At 31.7% G+C, this 21,765-nt stretch overlaps 1 protein-coding gene across 2 annotated transcripts in view; it reads right to left on the bottom strand.

Annotated features, from left to right (window-relative positions):
* Window positions 1-499: 499 nt before the first annotated feature.
* The window catches only part of CDH7 (cadherin 7), a 212,836-nt gene continuing 191,570 nt past the window's right edge, over window positions 500-21,765 (bottom strand). For both annotated transcript variants that reach the window (XM_003760086.3, XM_031946685.1), the window contains exon 12: window positions 500-4,438. In XM_003760086.3, coding sequence (XP_003760134.1) covers window positions 3,945-4,438 — 494 coding nt within the window. In that variant the 3' untranslated portion in view covers window positions 500-3,944. The remainder of the gene's footprint in view (window positions 4,439-21,765) is intronic.

Genomic DNA, 21,765 nt, shown 5'->3' with positions numbered 1-21,765 from the left:
ACTTGTTTTTTGAGTTAACCTCTCCAAACCAAGATCACAGCATTCTCCTTGTCCTTTGGACACTTGGTTCTTAGATTCTTTATTTCGCACTGTTCATTGCTTTTGCTTATCAGAGATTCTGTTGTCCAAAAATGAGCCTGGCAAACTAACTCAAATACCTGATTCCTCCTTTTCTTGAAAGTTTGATTTTAGTTTCTTGATTTTGAATTATACTTCTTCTGACTACAATTAATGTAGTCATAGTAAGTGAGAAATAATTTAACTAAGATCAGCAGGTCAAGAAACATTTTTCAGAGTCTGCCATGTGTCAAAGTCAAATCCCATGAAACTAATAGAAGCAAGTCAAATAAGACAGGACACATAACATTTTTGTTTTGGGACATTATAGTTACAGAAAGATACCTATACATACTTATCAAATATAATTTTAAGTTCATTAAATATTTTGGCTTTTTATATTTAGAAATATCTACAACTCTATATGTAGATATCTTTATATAAATAGGTATATATATCTATATATAGATATAGATATATACATATACACACATACATACACACACAGACTTACTGTGTGCAAATTGGCAACTATTCTGTAAAAAGTTGATTGGGGCACCAAAGTAACACAGCTTTAGCAAGAATCAGATTCAGGAATTGACCCCAAGTCATCTGGGCACTGAGGCAAGCTCTCTATTCACTATGCAATGCTGTCTGTGAGATCTATCTATGTTCTATAGGAGAGAGAGGGAGATATATTGGTATACACACATGTCTATGTGTATACACACATAGATAGTCACATCATACACATATGCATATGTAAGTATACATGCACATGCATAGATGACACTCATGTGTATATGTACCTATGTACTTGTTTATGTAAATATATGATTATATAAACCTATTGCCTCCTTGAGCCAATATCCATACTGAAACATTTTATTTTATTATTACTCAAAATGGACTGATGACTCCACATTGAGGATACAGAGGAAAGTATTTAGGAGATAATTTTTGTCCTCTTTGTTATCTACATATTTTGAAGACAAAGCAGAAACTTCTCTTGTCAGTTCTAGTATTTTCATAGTCTCAAACAAGATAATACAGGTAAAACATTTTGTAATTCTTCAAGCACTATGCAACTGTCAGCTTTATTTTTATTATTTTTTGCAAATTAGTATATTACTGGAATTTATTGTTATACTATCTTAAAGAACAGATATTTAAGAATGAGAGCAGACATTTCATTGAAGATATCCTTTAAGCTGTTGTAATTTAGTTACTATGCTTTTAGTTCTTCATAGCCAATTACTCCCTTCTTGGTTCAGAGAAACTACTTAGTAGTTTCCAAATGATCTTAGCTATCACTCATATATTAATGTCTGCAAGAAAAAAAGGAAAAGAAAAAACCTAAAACATTACAATTACAATGAACTTTTTGTTTTATAAAGATAATTGAGCAATACCTGTGTGTGACACCTATCATTCACTTTAAGGAATTTTTTCCCATACCCTCCCAAAAAAGGTGACTCTAAATTCCACAGATGTGTTTAAGAGAGCAGAAGTTCAAGGACTCTCACCAGGTCATCAAATATCCAGTATTTTCAGGAAATAATTTCAGAGCACTAAAAATTAGAGTTGATTTCTCTGCTTCTATTATAATCATATATGGAGAGACAAAAGCATAAGAAAATTTATATGCTTATTAAATGGAAGAAAAGCAAGATGAATGATATTTCTTTTTTATAACATACTCAGAATTGCATTTAGTGATATGTGCAACAATCAGCAGTTTTGACATCATGATCCAAATGTACCAAACTATCTTATCTTCCTGCAAATAAGATTATTATAAAATTGTTTTCTCAGCACCTGGATGATTTAACACCTATATAATTCCTGTAGCAAATTTTGCTTTTAATTGAACAGGGTAAGCTTCATTTTTTGCAATCCTTTTTTATTGAAAACCTTACATATTTGACTAAAAGTCATGAATAATATCTTTCAGTTTCACTATGAAATTATATGTATGTATGTATATATGTACGTATTTACGTATGTGTTTTTTGATACAATTTATAGCAGATCTAATGACTCATAAAATGACTGTCTTGGAAAGCTATACTAAAATTAAATAAGTTTTCAGATAATTACATTTGTTGAACTTTTTATTTTGATGAATCTGAAGGCCACTTTCACATACTTCTTTTATAATGTTGTTCTGCAAAAATTAGATTCCTTTATAGATACTTTTTTCATGTGTATTAAACACATATTTCATATAGAAAGAAGCTCTTTTAGAGCACTATTTTTACACAGTGCCCACTATCTGCAGATTTATTAGTAACTCAACTACAAACTTTTTTTTAAGTAAAGGGAGAAGAAAAAAAATTTCTTAATTGATTATATGCATCATAAACTAGTATTAAACCATGAAAGCTTGTAGGTATAAATATTATTGGAATCATAAAAACTTGTCTTATTCTAAGAAATTCTATTTCAAAATTATACAGTATTTTGACTGTCTGAAATTATCCCCCTCATTTTGGCACTCCCAGACCTGTATAGAAATTATGCATTGTGAAGTTAATTCCTTGGGTGACTTACTTATTTGCATCAGGATTTAAAGATGGATACTGAAGTTAATAGCATTACATTTTTTTTAACATAGGAAAAACATTTCAAACAGTCTTTCACTAAGTGCTTCAACAGCAAAGTGGGGTGGCGCTAGGGAAAACAAATTCTTTTAAGTCTTAGGAGCATAGAGAACTTATGACCTTGAAAATTCAATCTTCCATTCAAAGATACTCCCCATTCCTCTGTAGTCTTCTTTCCAAAATACAAGGTACAAATACTTTATTTAAATATTTCAGCCATTCTAATGGCTCAGAAGAACAACTGTGTGCCCTTGTAGCTGTGTTCCTTTCTGAGACCTGAATGACTATAGGGCTCGGTTGCTTTACTGTAATTTCTCCATTTCTATGCTTCATTTCCTTCATGTAGCTGAGACTGGAGAAAAATCAGCATGTTCTGATGAGTTTAATACTGTGAGGCAGTAAAATGGACCTGAATTTTGTGGAGTTTGAGCTCCAAAATAAATATAACACCATGTGTCAAATTAAAAAAAAAAAAAAAAGGTATATTCTCCTGTACAAATCAGAAGAGATAATAAAAAACAAATAGACAGCAACTTTCCCCCCATACCTACACTGGCATTTAATGACGATTTTTAAATTTGAGAATTTTTTCTCTAATCTTATTTTGATAATTTCATAAATTATTTTTATAAGATAATGCTTTATAGACATGTATATACATTTTAGTATAAATTACATCAACATATGCTAGAGGGTTTTGCTTGTTTCAATGGTGGGAGTAGACTGAAAAAAAAATGTGTATCTAACTAGGCATTTGCAAGTATTCCTGGTAATTTGGATTTTTTAGTCAAAAGTAACAAAATTCTGCTAGATGTCATGAGCCAGAAAGCTGCAGGTTCACTCTAAAGGATATGGTATAAAAAACTAAGTCTTCTTAGATTGGCACCACATTTTTTTCTTCCATTCATCATATTGGAGAGATAAACTTTACATGTAGACATAGTCAAACTGGGAAGGCATTTACAGGGTTATCACTGGCTCATTAAGGTCACAGTGCACTACTGATTCAGAGAAGTTAGTTGCCTTTGCAGGTATATAAGGGTTGCTATCCAAATACATCTGAGCATCTCATTTTATCAAAATACCTTCAAATGCTCAGCATCTGTAGTCAGTGAAGTCTCTAGAACAAGTCTAATGAAGATATGCTTCACCAAGGCAAAAACCTAAATGGTTAAAAATGGAGAAATATTTACACCTTTTTAAATCCAGTAAGTGGAGCTTGTATTTGCTCTTTTTTGTTTTGTTTTGTCTGTCTTCAGTGTATTTCCTATTAAGGTCCCAAGGCTATGAATATAAGCCATCCTGGCTAGTTCCATACATATCAGCAAGTCTTTTAAAACGAGGCCCCCAGTCACTAAGATAATCATAATTCTGATCAGAGTTTGAGCTGATAGAATCTAAAGAACTGAGTGATTCAGCTACTGAACCATTTCCCTCAAAGGCATATGTCTGTAGAGAATCATAAGGAGGAGCACAGGGATCTATATCAGCTTCTTTTAATCTTTCCCAAATAAATTCCCTAAAAATGACGTTATCGGGAATACTTTTAAAAGTTGGTCGACTTAAGAATTGAATCTCTGGTGTCACATCCCTTCGAGTTTTGGTATCTCGGATGACATTCAAGTTCCTCAAAGCAGCCATATCAAAAGCTTCTGTGTCTTCTTCACCACCACCTTCATCATCATAACGGACAATATTTTCTCTAATATCTCTCTCCTCATCAAAAATCAGTGGTTCTTTTTTCCGTCTTCTCATTGTGACAATCATAAGGACCAACACTGGAACATAGAATAGCAAAAACAAAGGTTTAAAACAGATTCCAAAAATACTTTTTATTGTCAGTAATATGAGCTCTACAAAACTGGTGCATAAAGATTCCATTTTTTACATGAAAGAGAATGTGTCACTTATGATATGGAATTTCTTATTTTAATTACTAAAATGATTTAAAAGAGAAAGTTTTTATATATGAATAAATCTTTTTTTCTCACACCTGTATTAGTTTGATTTCTCTCTCTTTAGTGTTATGTCCAAGAGTATCTGATAGCAGAAATTTAAGAATTTGTTCAGAATGAATATAACAATCTTACAAACATAAAATAAAAGGTTTTTTAAACTATCAATTAATTAGTTAACTAATTAATTAGTTTGTTCATGTGGTAAAATCACATTTATAAAGGTGCTATGCATAGTTTAACAACTGCAGTTTGAGAATTGCCTAAATTATAATTTAGTCTTAGATTCTTTGATGAAATACTGATGAAATACTGATTGCTTATCTATGAAGCTCTCAGATTTTAAGTATAGTACAGAATTTGGCCTATATTCACAGATTAAAAATATCCATACAATAGGTTATACTTCACTTTAATGTATAAAATACTTGGTTCTTATACATTATGCGAGAAAGAGAGCATCTAAGACTCTGGAGTTTTCAGGAATAGCCAATGATAAATTTAACAAATTTATAATCTTGTTAGCTTTAGAATTTTTCGTCAATGAAATTAAAATTAGTACTTCAATGAACAAAAAATTCATACAAAAAGGTTAATACCAACTTGATCTAAATCACTTTATCTAAATAGTTTTATTATGTAATATATAAATATATAGAGAGGTCACTAATAAGGACAGACTAAATCTCTTGGCCAGAAAAAGTTTTCTGAGCTGTAAAAAGCTTGTTTCTTGACTTTTTTGAATGCCTTGAATAGGAGGAAACTAAGTACCATGTTTTAAAGCATCTTGGAGGGGAGGCACAAATATGATGAAACACAAATTTATTTTCTTTCATTGACTGTACAATATGCAACTGATTAATGATCCATCTAAACTGATGCATTGTGAAAGTATTACATCTTTCTAAAATTTGTGGCATCAAATTTCAAATATAAGATCTGTTTGAGAAAACCAAGTTTGAAAAATTAGGAGTTTCACATTTAACTATCTATGTAGTATTTCTGGCCTTTGAAATCAATGTTTTAGATATACAATTACAATCTAAAGTTGAATATGCAGAATGAAAACCTAAAACTATCTAACCACTTTTAAGAGGTTAGATATTTAGATATTTTATTGCACACAAAATAAAAAAAAGATTTAATACAATTTAACAAATATTTATAATTAACCCATTCTAATGCATTCTGTATATTTATTTTTTTTGTTTTGTTTTTTGCTTGTTTGATTTTTTTTGCTGAGGCAATTGGGGTTAAGTGACTTGCTCAGGGTCACACAGCTAGGAAGTGTTACGTGTCTGAGACCAGATTTGAACTCAGGCCTCCCTGATTTCAGAGCTGGTGCTGTATCTACTGTGCCACTTAGTTGCCCCCTTGTATATTATTTTAATATTTTTTTGTTTCAAAATATCTATAGCAAGGCCTTCAGTTTGTTGTATGATCCTTGAAGTCCTATAGAAAAAAATATAGAAAAAAAATGCTTCATGAAAAGGTCTTCTGTAATTACACAAAATAAAGATAATAGATTCATTGAAATAGTGAAATAGCCCTTTTGATTTTCTTGTCTAAGCACTATAAAGAGATGATTGGTTATATAACTATTTTTTGCACTCTAGAAGTTACACAGAAGTAAGTAGTTCCTATGTTGCATTTTCCATTTTACTAGATGGTAACCTAATGTCCTAGCCAAAAATTTCATTGAGAGACCTTGGCTGAGATTTCTGTCCCACTGGGATTTGCTCATGCAGTTCTGAAGCCTTAATGATTCCATTTCTTTGTTTCTTCTCTTCTTCTAACTAAGGGTCTACCTATTAAGTTATTTAATTCTAAAGCCCAATAAATCACATTCTCATTTGCTAACACTGCTGGCACTTGACTCCAAGAGAAATCCAGAATTTTAAATCCCACACCATAATCTATGTGTTCCTGCTCTTCTATGCTCTACCTCATGTGAGATCTCTGCTTTAATTAGGGAAAACAAAAAATATATTGATAGATGTCTGGCAAAGAGAATATAAGTTAAATGACAAAAATCAACTGGATATTATTAATAAAGGGAAAAAGGAATTAGACAAGAAAAAAAGAATTTGGAAGAAACTATATTATCATATGATAGGTATGCAAGTGTCATGAATAATGATTAAAGGACATATTGAAAGTGAGGGGGAGACTTTAGTTATTAGAAGTAAAAATAGGTAAATCGAAATGAGATCTAGAAGTTGGGCATTGTAGACAAAAGTTAAATACCTCAAATGATAAATGGTCAAAGATATAAATAGGCAGTTTTCAGATAAATCAAAGCTTTCTATATTCATGTGGAAAAATTCTCTAAATTACTATTGATTAGAGAAATTCAAATTAAAATAGCTCTGAAGTATTAGATTGGCTAATATGACAGAAAAGGAAAATGATAAATGTTGGAGAGGATGTAGGAGATGCATCATTGGAGTTGTGAATTGATCCAAACAATTGGGAGGGCAGTTTGGAACCATGTCCAGAGGGCTACAAATCTGTGCACATCCTTTTAACCAGAATTACCAGTACAAGGTCTATACCCCAAAGGGATTTTAAAAGAAAAAAAAAACCATCTATTTGTACAAAATAGTTATAGTATTTCTTTTTGTCATCATTAGGGGATTGGCTAAAAAAATTCTGGTATATAAATACGGTGAAAGACTATTGTGGTTTAATAAGTGAGGGACAGGATGCTTTCAGAAAATCCTGAAAGACTTGCATAAGCTGAAGCAGAGTGAAGTGAATAACTAGAAATACATTGTATATAGTAATAGACATATTGTATGATATTCAGCTGTGAATGACTTAGCTATACCCAGCAATGCAATGATCCAAGGCAATTCCAAAGGTCTCATGATGAAAAAAATGCTAAAAAGTTCCAGAGAAAAACTGATGATATTTGAATGCAGATCAAAGCATATTATTTTTACTTTATTTTGTATTCATTCATTTTTTTTCTAAGTGTTTTTTTTACAAGTTCAATTAAGAAAATATTTTGGATAACGCACATTTTTGACCTTTATTAAACTGCTTGCCATCTTAGGGAAGGTAAAGAGATTAAGGAAGAAAAGTTGGAACTCTAGATGAAAAAAATATTAATTGCTTTACATAGCATTAGAAAAAATATTCAAAAAAATTCTTATCATATGAATTAAAAAGAAATAGTAGACAAGACTGGACAAATGAATGGGAAAGGACACAAAGGGGGCTTAGGAATGGGTGTGAATGGGGGAGAAAATAAACATAATCACCACATTTGACCATAGAAATCTAATGTATTTTAATTTTCTGGTTCCTAATGAGTTGGATGCTTTGGAACTTTCTATTTTCTTCTATGTCAGAGGTTATGTATTAACACATAATAATCTACTATTTATATTCTTTATTGAAATGGAGATGTAGTTCTATTTTACTATAGTGTATTAAAACCCTTTAAAACTCAAATACTCACAAGTAAAAAACAGAAAACTTATCAATGGGCTTGTCTACCTAAAGATCCAAGAAAATTTAAGATAAAATTAATATTTTAGAAGACTTGTCTTGAATATCCCACACTTGCTCAAAGATAAGAAATATGGGAAGTCTTTTAGAAGTTAGACAATTTAACATTTCAATGGTTTAAAAGAAAATTAATTTCTAACCACTTAGAAATACATTTTAACTTTTATGTAGACCAATTAGAAATATATATCTTCACAAATAATTTAGTAACTCTTGGTTTCAGTTTCTTCACTGGTAACAATAAGGTTAAGGGCAGCTAGGTGGCATAGAGGATAGAGTGCTGGACCTAAAGTAAGGAAAACTCATATTCATGAGTGCAAATCTAGTTTCAAACAGCTGATAGTGATAATGATTTGGCTTCAGATAGCTGTGTGACCCTCAGTAAGTCACCTTATTTGTAAAATCAGCTGGGTGAGGAAATGACAAACAACCTATTATCTTTGCCAAGAAAACCTCATGAAGAATATGATACATAGGGTCATGAAGAGGTGGATATAAGTAAACAATAACTCGCCTCCTCTTTTTTACAGGACAGCTATGTGACACAAATACAATTATTATAAAAAAACAAACAAACCTGATATTAAATTTATCTCCCTAAAATTTCTACTGATTCTAGTTTTGCCTTCTGGCCCAGTGCAGGATAATTTTATCTCCTCTAACATAGCTTTTAACATACTAGGACATGTGTGATTTTACCTTCCTCATAACACTAATTCCTCAGGCTTCACTTTCAAAATGCCTCAGATATCCTACATATGACATGTTTTTCAGATTTCTTGCTATTCTTTCATTCTTCTTTACATATTCCCTTATTTGTAATTGTCCTTAAAAGGTTGGAATGGACAAATTACTAGAAATATAGATGGACCAAGGCTCAGCACAATGATTCTAATGATTCCATTTTTGTGTATGGAAGCTAGCAAGCAGATTATTGGATATATATATAATGTATATGCAATAATCTGCTTGCTAGCTTCCATACACAAATGTATACTATTACCCTATTAATATACACACATATATGTATTAGGTATTACCTTACAAGATATTACATCAAACTGCTCACTCCTATCCAGATTATACCTAATTAAAACTCCAAGATCTTTTTCAAAAAAAAAAAAAATCTGTCAAGCCACATTTTTCCCCCTACAAAAATAAAAAAAAAATGACTTTTTTGAATTTCAGTTATGTTGAATTATCATTTTTCCCTGTCAAGTTTAAATCATTGGTTTTTAATCTATTGAAATAATTATGAACATGTCTGGTCAAACAAAAATGAACCTTTCTCATATATTTCTACCTTTCAGATATTTTCCATTAAACAAATAAGAATGTATTTTTACAGATGTTTCTATTTAAGGAAAAGACTTAACAATATTAGAAAAATCATGTTCTTTTTCAACAAAGATGTGTGATTTATTAACAAGTGACAGTGAATAGCTTAATATTTATGATGAAAGCTATGACAATTATGACATCTTAAATGAAAAATAAATTACACTGAATGTTACTGAATAATTTCAAAGTAATCTATATAAAGAACATTCAATGATCTAATTATTTATCACACATAATCTTTAATGGTCATTTATCATGGTGTCTCTTACATGTATAACTCAATACACTTTGAATTTTTAATCTCAGATTCTGCCAAGTAACCTTGATAATGATTTTATTAAGTGACTACTGAATTTTATATTTCAATAAACTGAATGGTCAGTGCCTCATGACTGATATTTAAAAACAGCAAGTTAAAGTTAGGGAACACAACTGAGTCTGATTACATCATTTTTCAAGTTCCCTTTTGGATCTATATTGTGAGATTGTTTGTTTTTCTTTGTTCATTTTTTTTTTTTTTTAATGTACAACAAAACAAATATTTTTGAAAAGTAAAAAACAATTGAATGATTTCAGTAAGAGGAGAGTTGTTTCAAATAATTATTCATTCTAATAGGATAAGTCTTTACTTCTAGTAGTCAGAGAAGCCAAACATTGCTCAATTATTATGAATTTACCCATCATTCTAAAGTCCTGCAGAATAAATCTATCTTGAGGCAATTATTTTTTTCTTGCATTTATATGCACCATGAGTCACGATACATATAATTTGCAATATATAGGTTATAGTAAAAACTCAACAGAAAATTATAATATTGTTAATTGAAAATAATAATTCAATCTGGATAAATGCCAGAAAATGAATAAATTAATGCTTTTTGGGTGGTAAATCACTTAATGTCAAAATTAAAATTCATAAATATATTAAAAATAAATTCTGTTTTAAGCATTATTCTAGGTACTGAGAGAGATGCACAAATAAGGCACAATCCCTTTATTCAAGGAGTTATCATCTTTGGGAAGAAATAAGATACACACAAATAAGTATAAAGCAAAATAAAATATGATGATGGATTGAAAGTGACAAGTAGATTGAAAACACTAATTGGGGTTAGGGAAGGGAATATTTGAGATTTGTCTATACAGATTATGATCAATTGCACATGAACTAGGATGGATTATACATCATTCCTGTGACTTGATTAACAATTTTGGCAAGTACATATTTAATGTACAGTTCTAATTTGGCACAGTAACACATCCCTTAGCTCCAGCCTTAAAATAGTGTATAACTTGATACATCAGAATTTTGGATTATAGTATTAGGACTTTTTTGTTTTTATCTATTTTTTTTTCTAAAGCTTTACTGTTAATATATAGATTTTAACTGGCATTCTCAGTCATTATGTTGATAGCTTGAAACTTTAAGTAAGTGCCCTATTAATGTTTTAAAGATGGTATATCATATAAAAAAATGTAAATCAGGCAAGATATCCCCAGGAATGACTAAGAGTTAAACAAATGAAGGGGATGACAGTTTCATTTTTACCTGTTTATTTTCAATGTACTGAAATTTATTTGTAGGCAGTTAAATAGACTTATTAATTATATTACCCAGTCTTAACTTAAACCCTCACAATATTGACAAGAAATTTTAAAATTATTATAAAGAATCCATGGGTTAAAGATAATATAAATAATTTATATGCAGGTAAATAAGAAAATGGCATAGTTGACAAGTCTTTAATCTAATTATGAACTCTTTGTCAGTCACACTACATGGTGAAAAAATTACTATTCAGATTTGACAAGGATGCTAAAAACTGAAATTACTGCATCAGAATGAATATTTGAAATATATGTTTCAAATCATTATCATTAATTATGAATCTCACCCCAAATATCTAGTATGGCCTGAGATACTAATTATTGTATGAAGCCATCATGATTAACAAGACATTTAAAAATTAATACTTTTTCTGAAAATGAGGAAAATGTACGACTCATTAAAATTCATATTTATACTTGAATAATTTGCAAGCATAATTCAAACCTTTTGAAAACATTTTCTAAATAAAGAGTTCAATGGCTTTTAACTCATTGGTTAAACATCTTAAAATGTAACATCTTACAAGATTAACTGAATAGCATCATCAGAGAAGATAGACAGTAGCTAAATTTAAGCAAAAATCCTTGTATAATATAAATTGTAATTGGAAAATGACTATCAGGCAAAAGTGAAATGAAACCAGAGTATTTTGTATATAGTAGCAATAACATTGTGCAGTAATCAACTATAACTGACTTCATTCTTCTCAGCAATATGATTCAAGACAATTCCAAAAGATTTATGATGGAAAATGCTATCCATATCCAGAAAAAGAACTAATGGAATTTAAATGCACATCAAAACTTAATATATTCAATATTTGTTTTTATGTTTATTTTTCCTTTTGTAAACTGTAACTTTTCACAACATAGCTAATATTGAAAGAGATTTTTACACAAGATTTCATATATAAAACTAGGCAAGTTAAAACTATTACACAATAATGCAGCTAGCATTTGCTAATATATATTATCTATCAATCCCTACCTCCCATATGGGTCTCTGAGTATGGAAAATAGAAATTAATATCTTTTGTAAAGAAAAGTCTAGTTATCCTTTTTTGAAGGAGGAAAATACTGGCCACTATTAACTAGAGGAAATTATTCATTGAAACTTGCTATGTCAGATAGGCCAAGCAACAGACTTCTTTACACTTCTACGAATGTAAACTTTTACAATGAGGATCAAGCACCCTTGAAATAAAACCATTATTTTCCCTCTAAATTAAGTTTATTATTTTATTTATGAAATAATTATGAGACATTCAGCTCAAGTAAAGAGGCATTTCACATATAAATATATAACAATTAAACATACTCATGAATAATGGCAGTATTTTTTACTTTTTATCCATTGATAGATGAAAAGGAATACAACAGGAAATCATTTAAGGAAGAACATCTGACAGCTAGTGGTCTAGTTAGTCACCTGAAAAGGAATGGAAGTACCACCTAATATCTCTCACACTGGCTAAGATGGCAGGAAAAAAATGATGAATGTTGGAGAGGATGTGGGAAAACTTATACATTATTGGTGGAGTTCTGAAATGTTCCAATTGTTCTGAAAAACAATTTGGAACTATTCCCAAAGGGCTATAAAACTGTCTATATCCTCTGACACAGAAGTGCCACTATTGGGTCTGTATCCCCAGGAAATCATAAAGGAGGGAAAAGGACCCACATGTATAAAAATATTTGGAGCAGCTATTTTTGTAGTGGTAAAGAACTAGAAACTGAGTAGATGTCCATCAGTTGAGGAATGGCTGAATGAGCTGTACATGAATGTAATGGAATATTATTATTCTATAAAAATAATAAACAAGGTGATTTTAGAAAGGCCTGGAAATATTTACATGACCAGATGCTGAGTAAACCAGGAATACATTGTGCACTAAGTAACACAAAGAATGTGTGATGATCAGCTATGAAAGATGTGGTTCTTCTCAGTGGTGCAGTGATCCAAGGCAATCCCAATAAACTTTGAACAGAAAATGTCATCTTCATTCAGAAAAAGAACTAAGGGGACTGAATGTAAATCAACACAGGCTATGTTCACTTTTTTTTTTTTTTTTATCTCTACCATGATTTTCCCCTTGTGTTCTGATTTTTCTTTCCCAACATAATACAAAAAGTGATGAGTATTGAAAATAAATAAATTTTTAAAAGATAGAATCTATTTAAACTAGCTATGGAGCAAAGACTACTCAGGCAGTAAATAATCATTTATTAAGAATTTATTATGGGCCAAGTACTATCTTAAATGCTTAAGGGGAAAAATGAAAAAGTGAGAAGCATGTATATTAAAAAATAAAATTAAAAGAAGAAAAGGAATGGAGGTATTTGGATTCCCCTAAACAAGCAGCATGCTTCTGAGCAAACATTATTTAACTTGAATTTCAGAAGCAGGAATAGTCTACTGCCACAGAACTTCAATTACTTTGCTTTCAATACCCACGTTAGAAAAAAAAATCCCTTATAACAACTTGGCTTACATGTAAAATTATTCTTCAAATCAAGTGAAAAATAATTTTACAGAAACTTTATTTCAATATATGAGCAATTTGAAACATTAAAAATTGTTTTTAAACAAAAGAGCTAAAAATTTCTCGTTCTTTGTTCTTGTCCCAAGAAGTGATTATCTATGAGCCACTGAAACTATTGCTTTTTAAATATGTTGAAAATTTATAGTTCTGTAAAGCAGTTTGAGTGTTATGGGAAAATAACCCCATAAATCAGCAATTAGTATTAATCATGAGCAAACAGATATGAAGTTATACATATGTTAGTAACCTTAGAGAATGTAATTCATATTTCAGAAATGGGTAACTAGAGTACCTTACTTTTTTATATATAAAACAATCATAATCTTTTATAAGAAAAACAAATGAAATAAAAACTATCAAATGTTATCGTAATGAAAAAGTATAATAAATAAAGCTATTTGATCAAGTCATAAACAGTGCAAAATATGGGATGGATTTGATAACTTTTAAATTATAAGATCATAATTGGATTAGCTTTTGATTATTTCCTAAAACTATCAACATTTTGCATGTATGCCTCCTTTCTTTATTATGGATTCCTAGCTATGAGGGGAAGAAAAATTTCAGATAGACATTGTCAGAAATTATTAGGGGCTGGATATTATTAAAAGCTGGTTCCCATTATAAACTAACCAGGTCAAAGGTGTGTCTCTGCCTCACTCCTATTATGCACAGACAGAAAGGACAATTAGAATTTGTCCCCCCGAATCCTTCATTGTTATACACTAGCTGTCTAAGTTTGGATACGTCACTTAATTTTTTTTTTTTTTTATTTAATGTCTTATCTATCAGAAGATCAGGTTGGATTCAATAATCAAAGTTGCCTTTCAACTCCAAAGATTCTTGACATCTCGTGATCTCCCATTTTTAGGATACACACAGGTTAAGATAAATAATAACTAATAAATAACTAAAGTTTGGATACTAGGAGAGCAAAATCCAGGAAGATAAAAAAAGAAATACAAAAAAAAATTTTTTTCCATTGCATTAAAATGCATTTAGCAGCTTTATAGAAACAAGTTTGATCTTAATTTTATTATTTGCTTTCTATGAAAAGTATCCCACCAATGATGCAAATTTATTTCTGGTAATCCATTATTTCATTCAATAAACTTTTAAAAAGCACCACTATGTGCCAGGCACTGTTAAGCACTGTGCTAAAACAAACATGCTAGTCTCTATAGATTATTAGTATCCTTGAATTCTCTGATATTGTCTTTCATATGATATCAATTACTATTCAGAAGACACTGATTAGAAACAGCTGGCCCCAGGCTCCTCAACATTTCCAGTCATTTTCTGAACATATATTTAAGAGTGACAAGGCAAAGGGTATGAAGGACAGATATGATACCACCTTCAAGTGACCTTATCTAGTAGTATAAATATAGTAGCACATTTTTTTTCTTTTTCTTTTTTTCTTTTCTTTTTTTGCTGAGACAAATGGGGTTAAGTGACTTGCTCAGGGTCACACAGCCAGGAAGTGTTAAGTGTCTGAGACCAGATTTGAACTCGGGTCCTCCTGACTTCAGGGCTGATGCTCTATCCACTGCACCACCTAGCTGTCCCCTTAATAGGACGTTTTATGTGTTATTTTCTATTCTTGGTATGTATGCTTCATATAAGATTATAAACTACACAAGGACAGAAAAAACATTCTGTAATGTTCAAAATACTTTAATTCATTGAACAGATGAATGAATGAAACATACATCAGAGAATTACAGAGTGTATCTGAATAGATATTTGAATTTTACCTAGTCCAACCCCCTAGTTTTAAGTAAACTGAGTCAAATTATAATGAACTTCTCAGAAGTCATCCAAATATTAAATGAAGCCAAGATTTGAAGCCAGGGTGTCAGGATCCAGATTAATTAGTCCTTTCATTTCAATACACTGCACGTTAAAATGCTTCATTAGCTTATGAAAAAAAATCGGGTGAACAATCAAAAAGCATATGTTGGATTTAAATTGTATACAAAATGTATTAGAAATCAGGCTGACTTGTACAAAGAGATGATGACAAACAAGAGAAGTATCTTCGAAATATAAAAATTGTGACTTAGGTAACTTAGGTAAGCAGTCATTTCAATGAGTCAATACTGATTTGATGTTTTCAGGAAAAATTAATAATAATAATAACAATCTTATATACTGCCTCTGTGTTCTAGGGACTGTGCTAAATGCTTCCCAAATAATTCAGTTGACCCTTACAACAACCCTGGGCATGGGGTGGAGCCAAGATGGCGGAGAAAGCACACACAAGTTTCTAAGCTCCTCTCTTACTCTCACAACCAATATTATATTCAGTCTCAAAAAGATAGCCTGACTGCTAAAATTCATAAAGATTAGAAGTACAACAACTCACCAGGCGAAGATAAACTGGAATTTTGCCGGGAAAAGGTTAGTCCTGAGGGGCAGGGGAGAAGATCAGCGCAGGCAGGGAGAGAACTAGAGGTTAACATATTGAGCAGACCCACACCCACAACTGGAAGTGAAAGCACAGATCACAGCACAAGCCTGCAGCCCCAACCCACAGTTTGGGGCTTTTCCTTGGGGCAGTTGTGAACCTGCACTGCAGAGGGGCACAGCTCATGGCAGCCTCTAATCTGCACAGTGGGGGTCTCAGCTTGGGGCAATAAAACTTCACAGGGCGATTTGCTTCCAGGCAGAGACACTTTCGATCTGAGCTGAGCTATTCGCTGATCAGCTGCTAATACCCACAGGTCTAGAGGGGGCTTTGGCCTCAAGTACTGACACTTTCAGTGCTTAGTCTCTAGCCTTAGGGAAGTCGCTAAACCACACAGTGGGGGTTCTCCACTGAGCACTTCTGTAGCATGGCCTTGCTGAATCACTTCCAATTGGGGGAACTTTTCCCTAGAGAACTCCCATACCTCAAAGCTTGAAGCCTGTTTACATCTCTCCCTGCTTTGCAGAAGAAGCTTGTAATCCCCTTGCCATGAAGGCAGATGCTAAAGGCTTTATAAAATGAGTAAAAAAATTAAAAGGATGATCAATACCTTCTATACAGAAAAAGAGCAGGTTTGCAACCCCAAGGAGACAGATAACAGTCTCCAGACAATACCCCAAAGGGGAATGTACATAACTCTCTCATAGAAGAGACCATTAAAAGTCTCAAAAGAGAGTTAAAAGAAAAATGGGGAAAGGAAAAAGAGACTTTCAAGAAAGTAACAACTTGCTGAAATATGAATTGCAAAAGGTAAAAAATTCCCAGGAAGTGCTGGGAAACAGAATTTGTGAACTGGAAAAAGTAAAAAAAAATTTCTGGAAAGTAAGATTTGTGAATTGGAAAAGACAAAGAATTCGCAAGAAAGTAGGATCTGTGAACTGGAAAAAGAAAATAATTCATTAAAAAAAAAATAGTGACATGGAAAAAAATTCCATGGAGCAAAACAATTCATTTAAAAACTCAATTGGACATATACAAAAATAAGTAAAAAAAAAAAAAAAATAAAAAAAAAAAAGCTAATGAAGAAAATAATTCATTAAAAATCAGAACTGAACAAATAGAAACTAATGATTCATTGAGACAGCAAGAATCAGTCAAGCAAAACAAAAAAATGATAAATTGGGAAAAAAAACATGCAATATCTACTTGGAAAAATGACAGACTTGGAAAATAGATCTAGGAGAGATAATCTGAGGATTATTGGACTTTCTGAAAATTATGATGAAAAAAAGAGCCTAGATACTATTTTACAAGAAATCATCAAAGAGAACTGTCCAGAGGTAATAGAATCAGAAGGTAAAATACACATTGAAAGAATTCATCAAACACCTTCTGAAAAAGACCCTAAAATAAAAACTCTTAGGAATATTGTGGCCAAATTTCAGAACTATCAGATTAAGGAAAAAAATGATACAAGCAACCAGAAAAAAACAATTTAAATACTGAGTTGCCACAATAAGGATCACCCAAGGTCTGGCTGCCTCCACATTAAAGGATCAAAGGGCCTGGAATCTGATATTCCAAAAGGTAAAAGAACTTGGAATGCAGCCAAGAATAAACTACCCAGCCAAGCTGAGCATTTTCTTACAGGGAAGAAGATGGACCTTTAATGAAACAGATGAATTCCATCTGTTTCTAAGGAAAAAATCAGAACTAAACAAAAAATCTGATATCCAACCATAGGACTCAAGAGAAGCAAAAACAGTAAAAGGTTAGATGCTATACCACTTGGTGCATATATGTTTTATATTGATATTGCTTCTTTGTCTATGCTACCCTTTAGCAAGATATAGTTTCCTTCCTTATTTCTTTTGATTAGATCAAATTTTTGCTTCTGCTTGTTCTGAGACAAGGATGGCTACCCTGCTTTTTTGACTTCACCTGAAGCAAAATAGATTCTGCTTGAGAATTGTGTTTCTGGTGTGGATATACAAAAAGACTACATGTATAATTTGATTTTACTGAAATAACATAAAAAAGGGAAGTAGAAATGGAAAAGGGATGTCAGAAAAGGGAGGAAAAGGGGATAAAAAAAGGGAAACTACATCCCATGAAGAGGCAAAGGAAAGTTATCATATCTGAGGGAACTCAGAGAGGGGGAGGAACATTGTGTGAATCTTACTCTCATCAGGGTTGGCTCAAAGAGAAAATAATTGACACACTTGTTTTACAGAAAATCTTCTCTCACCTCATTAAAAAGGGGAAGAGGAAAAGGGAAAAGAAAAAGAGTAATTTACAAGAAAGGGGAAGAGATTCAAAGGGGTGGAGGAAGGGATCCTAAAGAGGGTGAGCAATGTGATACAAGTGAGGCACATGAGTTTAAAACTGGGAAAGAGGGTTGGGGGGGGGAGGCAAGTAAATGAAAAACATAATCTGGGGATAACAAGATGGCAGGAAATAAAGAATTAGTCATTTTAACTATAAATGTGAATGGGATGAACTCTCCGATAAAGCGGAGGCAGAAAACAAACTGAATCAAAAGTCAGAACCCTACAATATGCTGTTTACAGGAAACTCATTTAAAGCAGGGAGATACATACAGACTAAAGGTAAAAGGCTGGAGCAGAATCTATTTTGCTTCAGGTGAAGTCAAAAAAGCAGGGGTAGTCATCCTGATCTCAGATCAAGCAAAAGCAAAAATTGATCTAATTAAAAGAGATAAGGAAGCAAACTATATCTTGCTAAAAGGTACTATAGACAATGAAGCAATACCAGTATTAAACATATATGCACCAAGTGGTATAGCATCTAACTTCCTAAAGGAGAAGTTAAGAGAGTTGCAAGAAGAAATAGACAGCAAAATTATAATAGTAGAAGATCTCAACTTTGCACTCTCAGAATTAGACAAATCAAACCACAAAACAAATAAGAAAGAAACCAAAGAGGTAAATAGAATATTAGAAAAATTAGGTATGATAAATCTTTGGAGAAAACTGAATGGAGACAGAAAGGAATATACTTTCTTCTCAGCAGTTCATGGAACATATACAAAAATTGACCATATATTAGGACATAAAGACCTCAAAATTAAATGCAAGAAGGCAGAAATAGTAAATGTGTTCTTTTCAGATCATGATGCAATAAAAACTACATTCAACAAAAAGTTAGAGGTAAATAGACAAAAAAGTAATTGGAAACTAAAAAATCTCATCTTAAAGAATGATTGGGTGAAACAGCAAATTATAGACGCAAATAATAATTTCACTCAAGATAATGACAATGATGAGACATCATACCAAAATTTGTGGGATGCAGCCAAAGCGGTAATAAGAGGAAATTTTATATCCTTAGAAGCTTACTTGAATAAAACAGAGAAAGAGAAGATCAATGAATTGGATTGCAACTAAAAACGCTAGAAAAAGACCAAATTAAAAACTTCCACTCAAATACTAAATGTGAATTTCTAAAATTAAAAATATTGAAAGTAAAAAAAAAAAAAAACTATTAAACTACTAAATAAAACTAGGAGTTGGTTTTATGAAAAAAAAAGCAATAAAATAGATAAGCCTTTGGTAAATCTGATTAGAAAAAGGAGAGATGAAAATCAAATTAGTAGTCTTAAAAATGAAAAGGGGGAACTTTCCACCACTGAAGAGGAAATTAGAGAAATAATAAGGAGTTACTTTGCACAACTTTATGTCAATAAATTTGATGACCTAAGTGAAATGGATGACTACCTCCAAAAATATAGACTTCCCAGATTAACAGAGGAGGAAATAAATTGCCTGAACAGTCCCATTTCAGAAAAAGAAATAGAACAAGCTGTTAATCAACTCCCTAAGAAAAAATCCCCAGGATCAGATGGATTTACATGTGAACTCTACCAAACATTTAAAGAACAATTAGCCCCAATGCTATGTCAACTAGTTGATAAAATATGGAATGAAGGAGTCCTACCAAATTCCTTTTATGACACAGATATGGTACTGATACCTAAACCAGGTCAGTTGAAAACAGAGAAAGAAAATTATAGACCAATATCCCCAATGAATATTGATGCTAAAATCTTAAATAAGATATTAGCAAAAAACTACAGAAAATCTTTCCCAGGGTAATTCACTATGATCAAGTAGGATTTATGCCAGGAATGCAGGGCTGGTTCAATATTAGGAAAATTATCAGTATAATTGGCCATATTAATACCAAATTAACAAAAACCATATGATCATCTCAATAGATGCTAAAAAAGCATTTGATAAAATCCAACATCCATTTCTATTAAAAACATTTGAGAATATAGGAATAAATGGACTTTTCCTTAAAATAATCTGTAGCATCTATTTAAAACCATCAATAAGCATCATATGTAATGGGGACAAACTACAACCATTCGAATAAGATCAGGAGTCAAACAAGGTTGCCCACTATCACTGCTACTATTCAATGTTGTATTAGAAATGCTAGCTTTGGCAATAAGAGCTGAGAAAGAGATTGAAGGAATTAGAGTAGACAACGAGGTAACCAAATTATCACTCTTTGCTGATGATATGATGGTGTACTTAGAGAACCCTAGAGATTCTACTAAAAAGTTATTAGAAACAATCCACACCTTTAGTAAAATTGCAGGATACAAAATAAACCCACATAAGTCATCAGTATTCTTATATATCACCAACAAAATCCAACAGTCAGAGTTACAAAGATAAATTCCATTTAAAATAACTACTGATAGTATAAAATACTTAGAAATCTATCTGCCAAAGGAAAATCAGAAACTTTATGAGCAAAACTACAAAACACTTTCCACACAAATTAAATCTGATCTAACCAATTGGAAAAATATTAAATGCTCTTGGATAGGGCGAGCAAATATAAGAAAGATGACAATACTACCTAAACTAATCTAACTAAGCTATACCACCAATCAGACTCCCAAAAGACCATTTTAATGACCAAGAAAAAAATAACAACTAAATTCATATGGAAAAACAAAAGGTCAAGAATTTCAAGGGAATTAATGGGGGAAAAAAATCAAATGAAGGTGGCCTAGCTGCACCAGATCTAAAATTATATTATAAAGCAGCTGTTACCAAAACCATTTGGTATTGGCTAAGAAATAGAGTAGTTGATCAGTGGAATAGGTTAGGTTCAAAGGACAAAACAGTCAATAATCTTAATACTCTAGTGTTTGACAAACCCACAGACCACAGCTTTTGGGATGAGAACTCATTGTTTGAGAAAAATTGCTGGGAAAATTGGAAACTAGTATGGCAGAAACTAGGCATTGACCCATACTTAACACTGTACACCAAGAAAAGGTCAAAATGCGTTCATGACATAGGCATAAAGAATGAGATTATAAATAAATTAGAGGAACACAGTATAGTTTACCTCTCATATCTGTGGAAGAGGAAGGAATTTATGACCAAAGAAGAACTAGATATCATTATTGATCACAAAATAGAAAATTTTGATTATACCAATTGAAAAGTTTTTGTACAAACAAAACTAATGCAGACAAGATTAGAAGGGAAGCAATAAACTGGGAAAACATTTTTACAGTCAAAGGTTCTGATAAAGGCCTCATCTCCAAAATATATAGAGAACTGACTCTAATTAATAAGAAACCAAGCCATTCTCCAATTGATAAATGGTCAAAGGATATGAACAGACAATTCTCAGATGAAGAAATTGACACTATTTCTAGCTATATGAAAAGATGATCCAAGTCA

Source organism: Sarcophilus harrisii, chromosome 1 (genome assembly GCF_902635505.1).
Source record: "Sarcophilus harrisii chromosome 1, mSarHar1.11, whole genome shotgun sequence".
NCBI lineage: Eukaryota > Metazoa > Chordata > Mammalia > Dasyuromorphia > Dasyuridae > Sarcophilus > Sarcophilus harrisii.
Note: the sequence above shows the minus strand (reverse complement) of the source record. Positions and strands in the feature narration are given on the sequence as shown.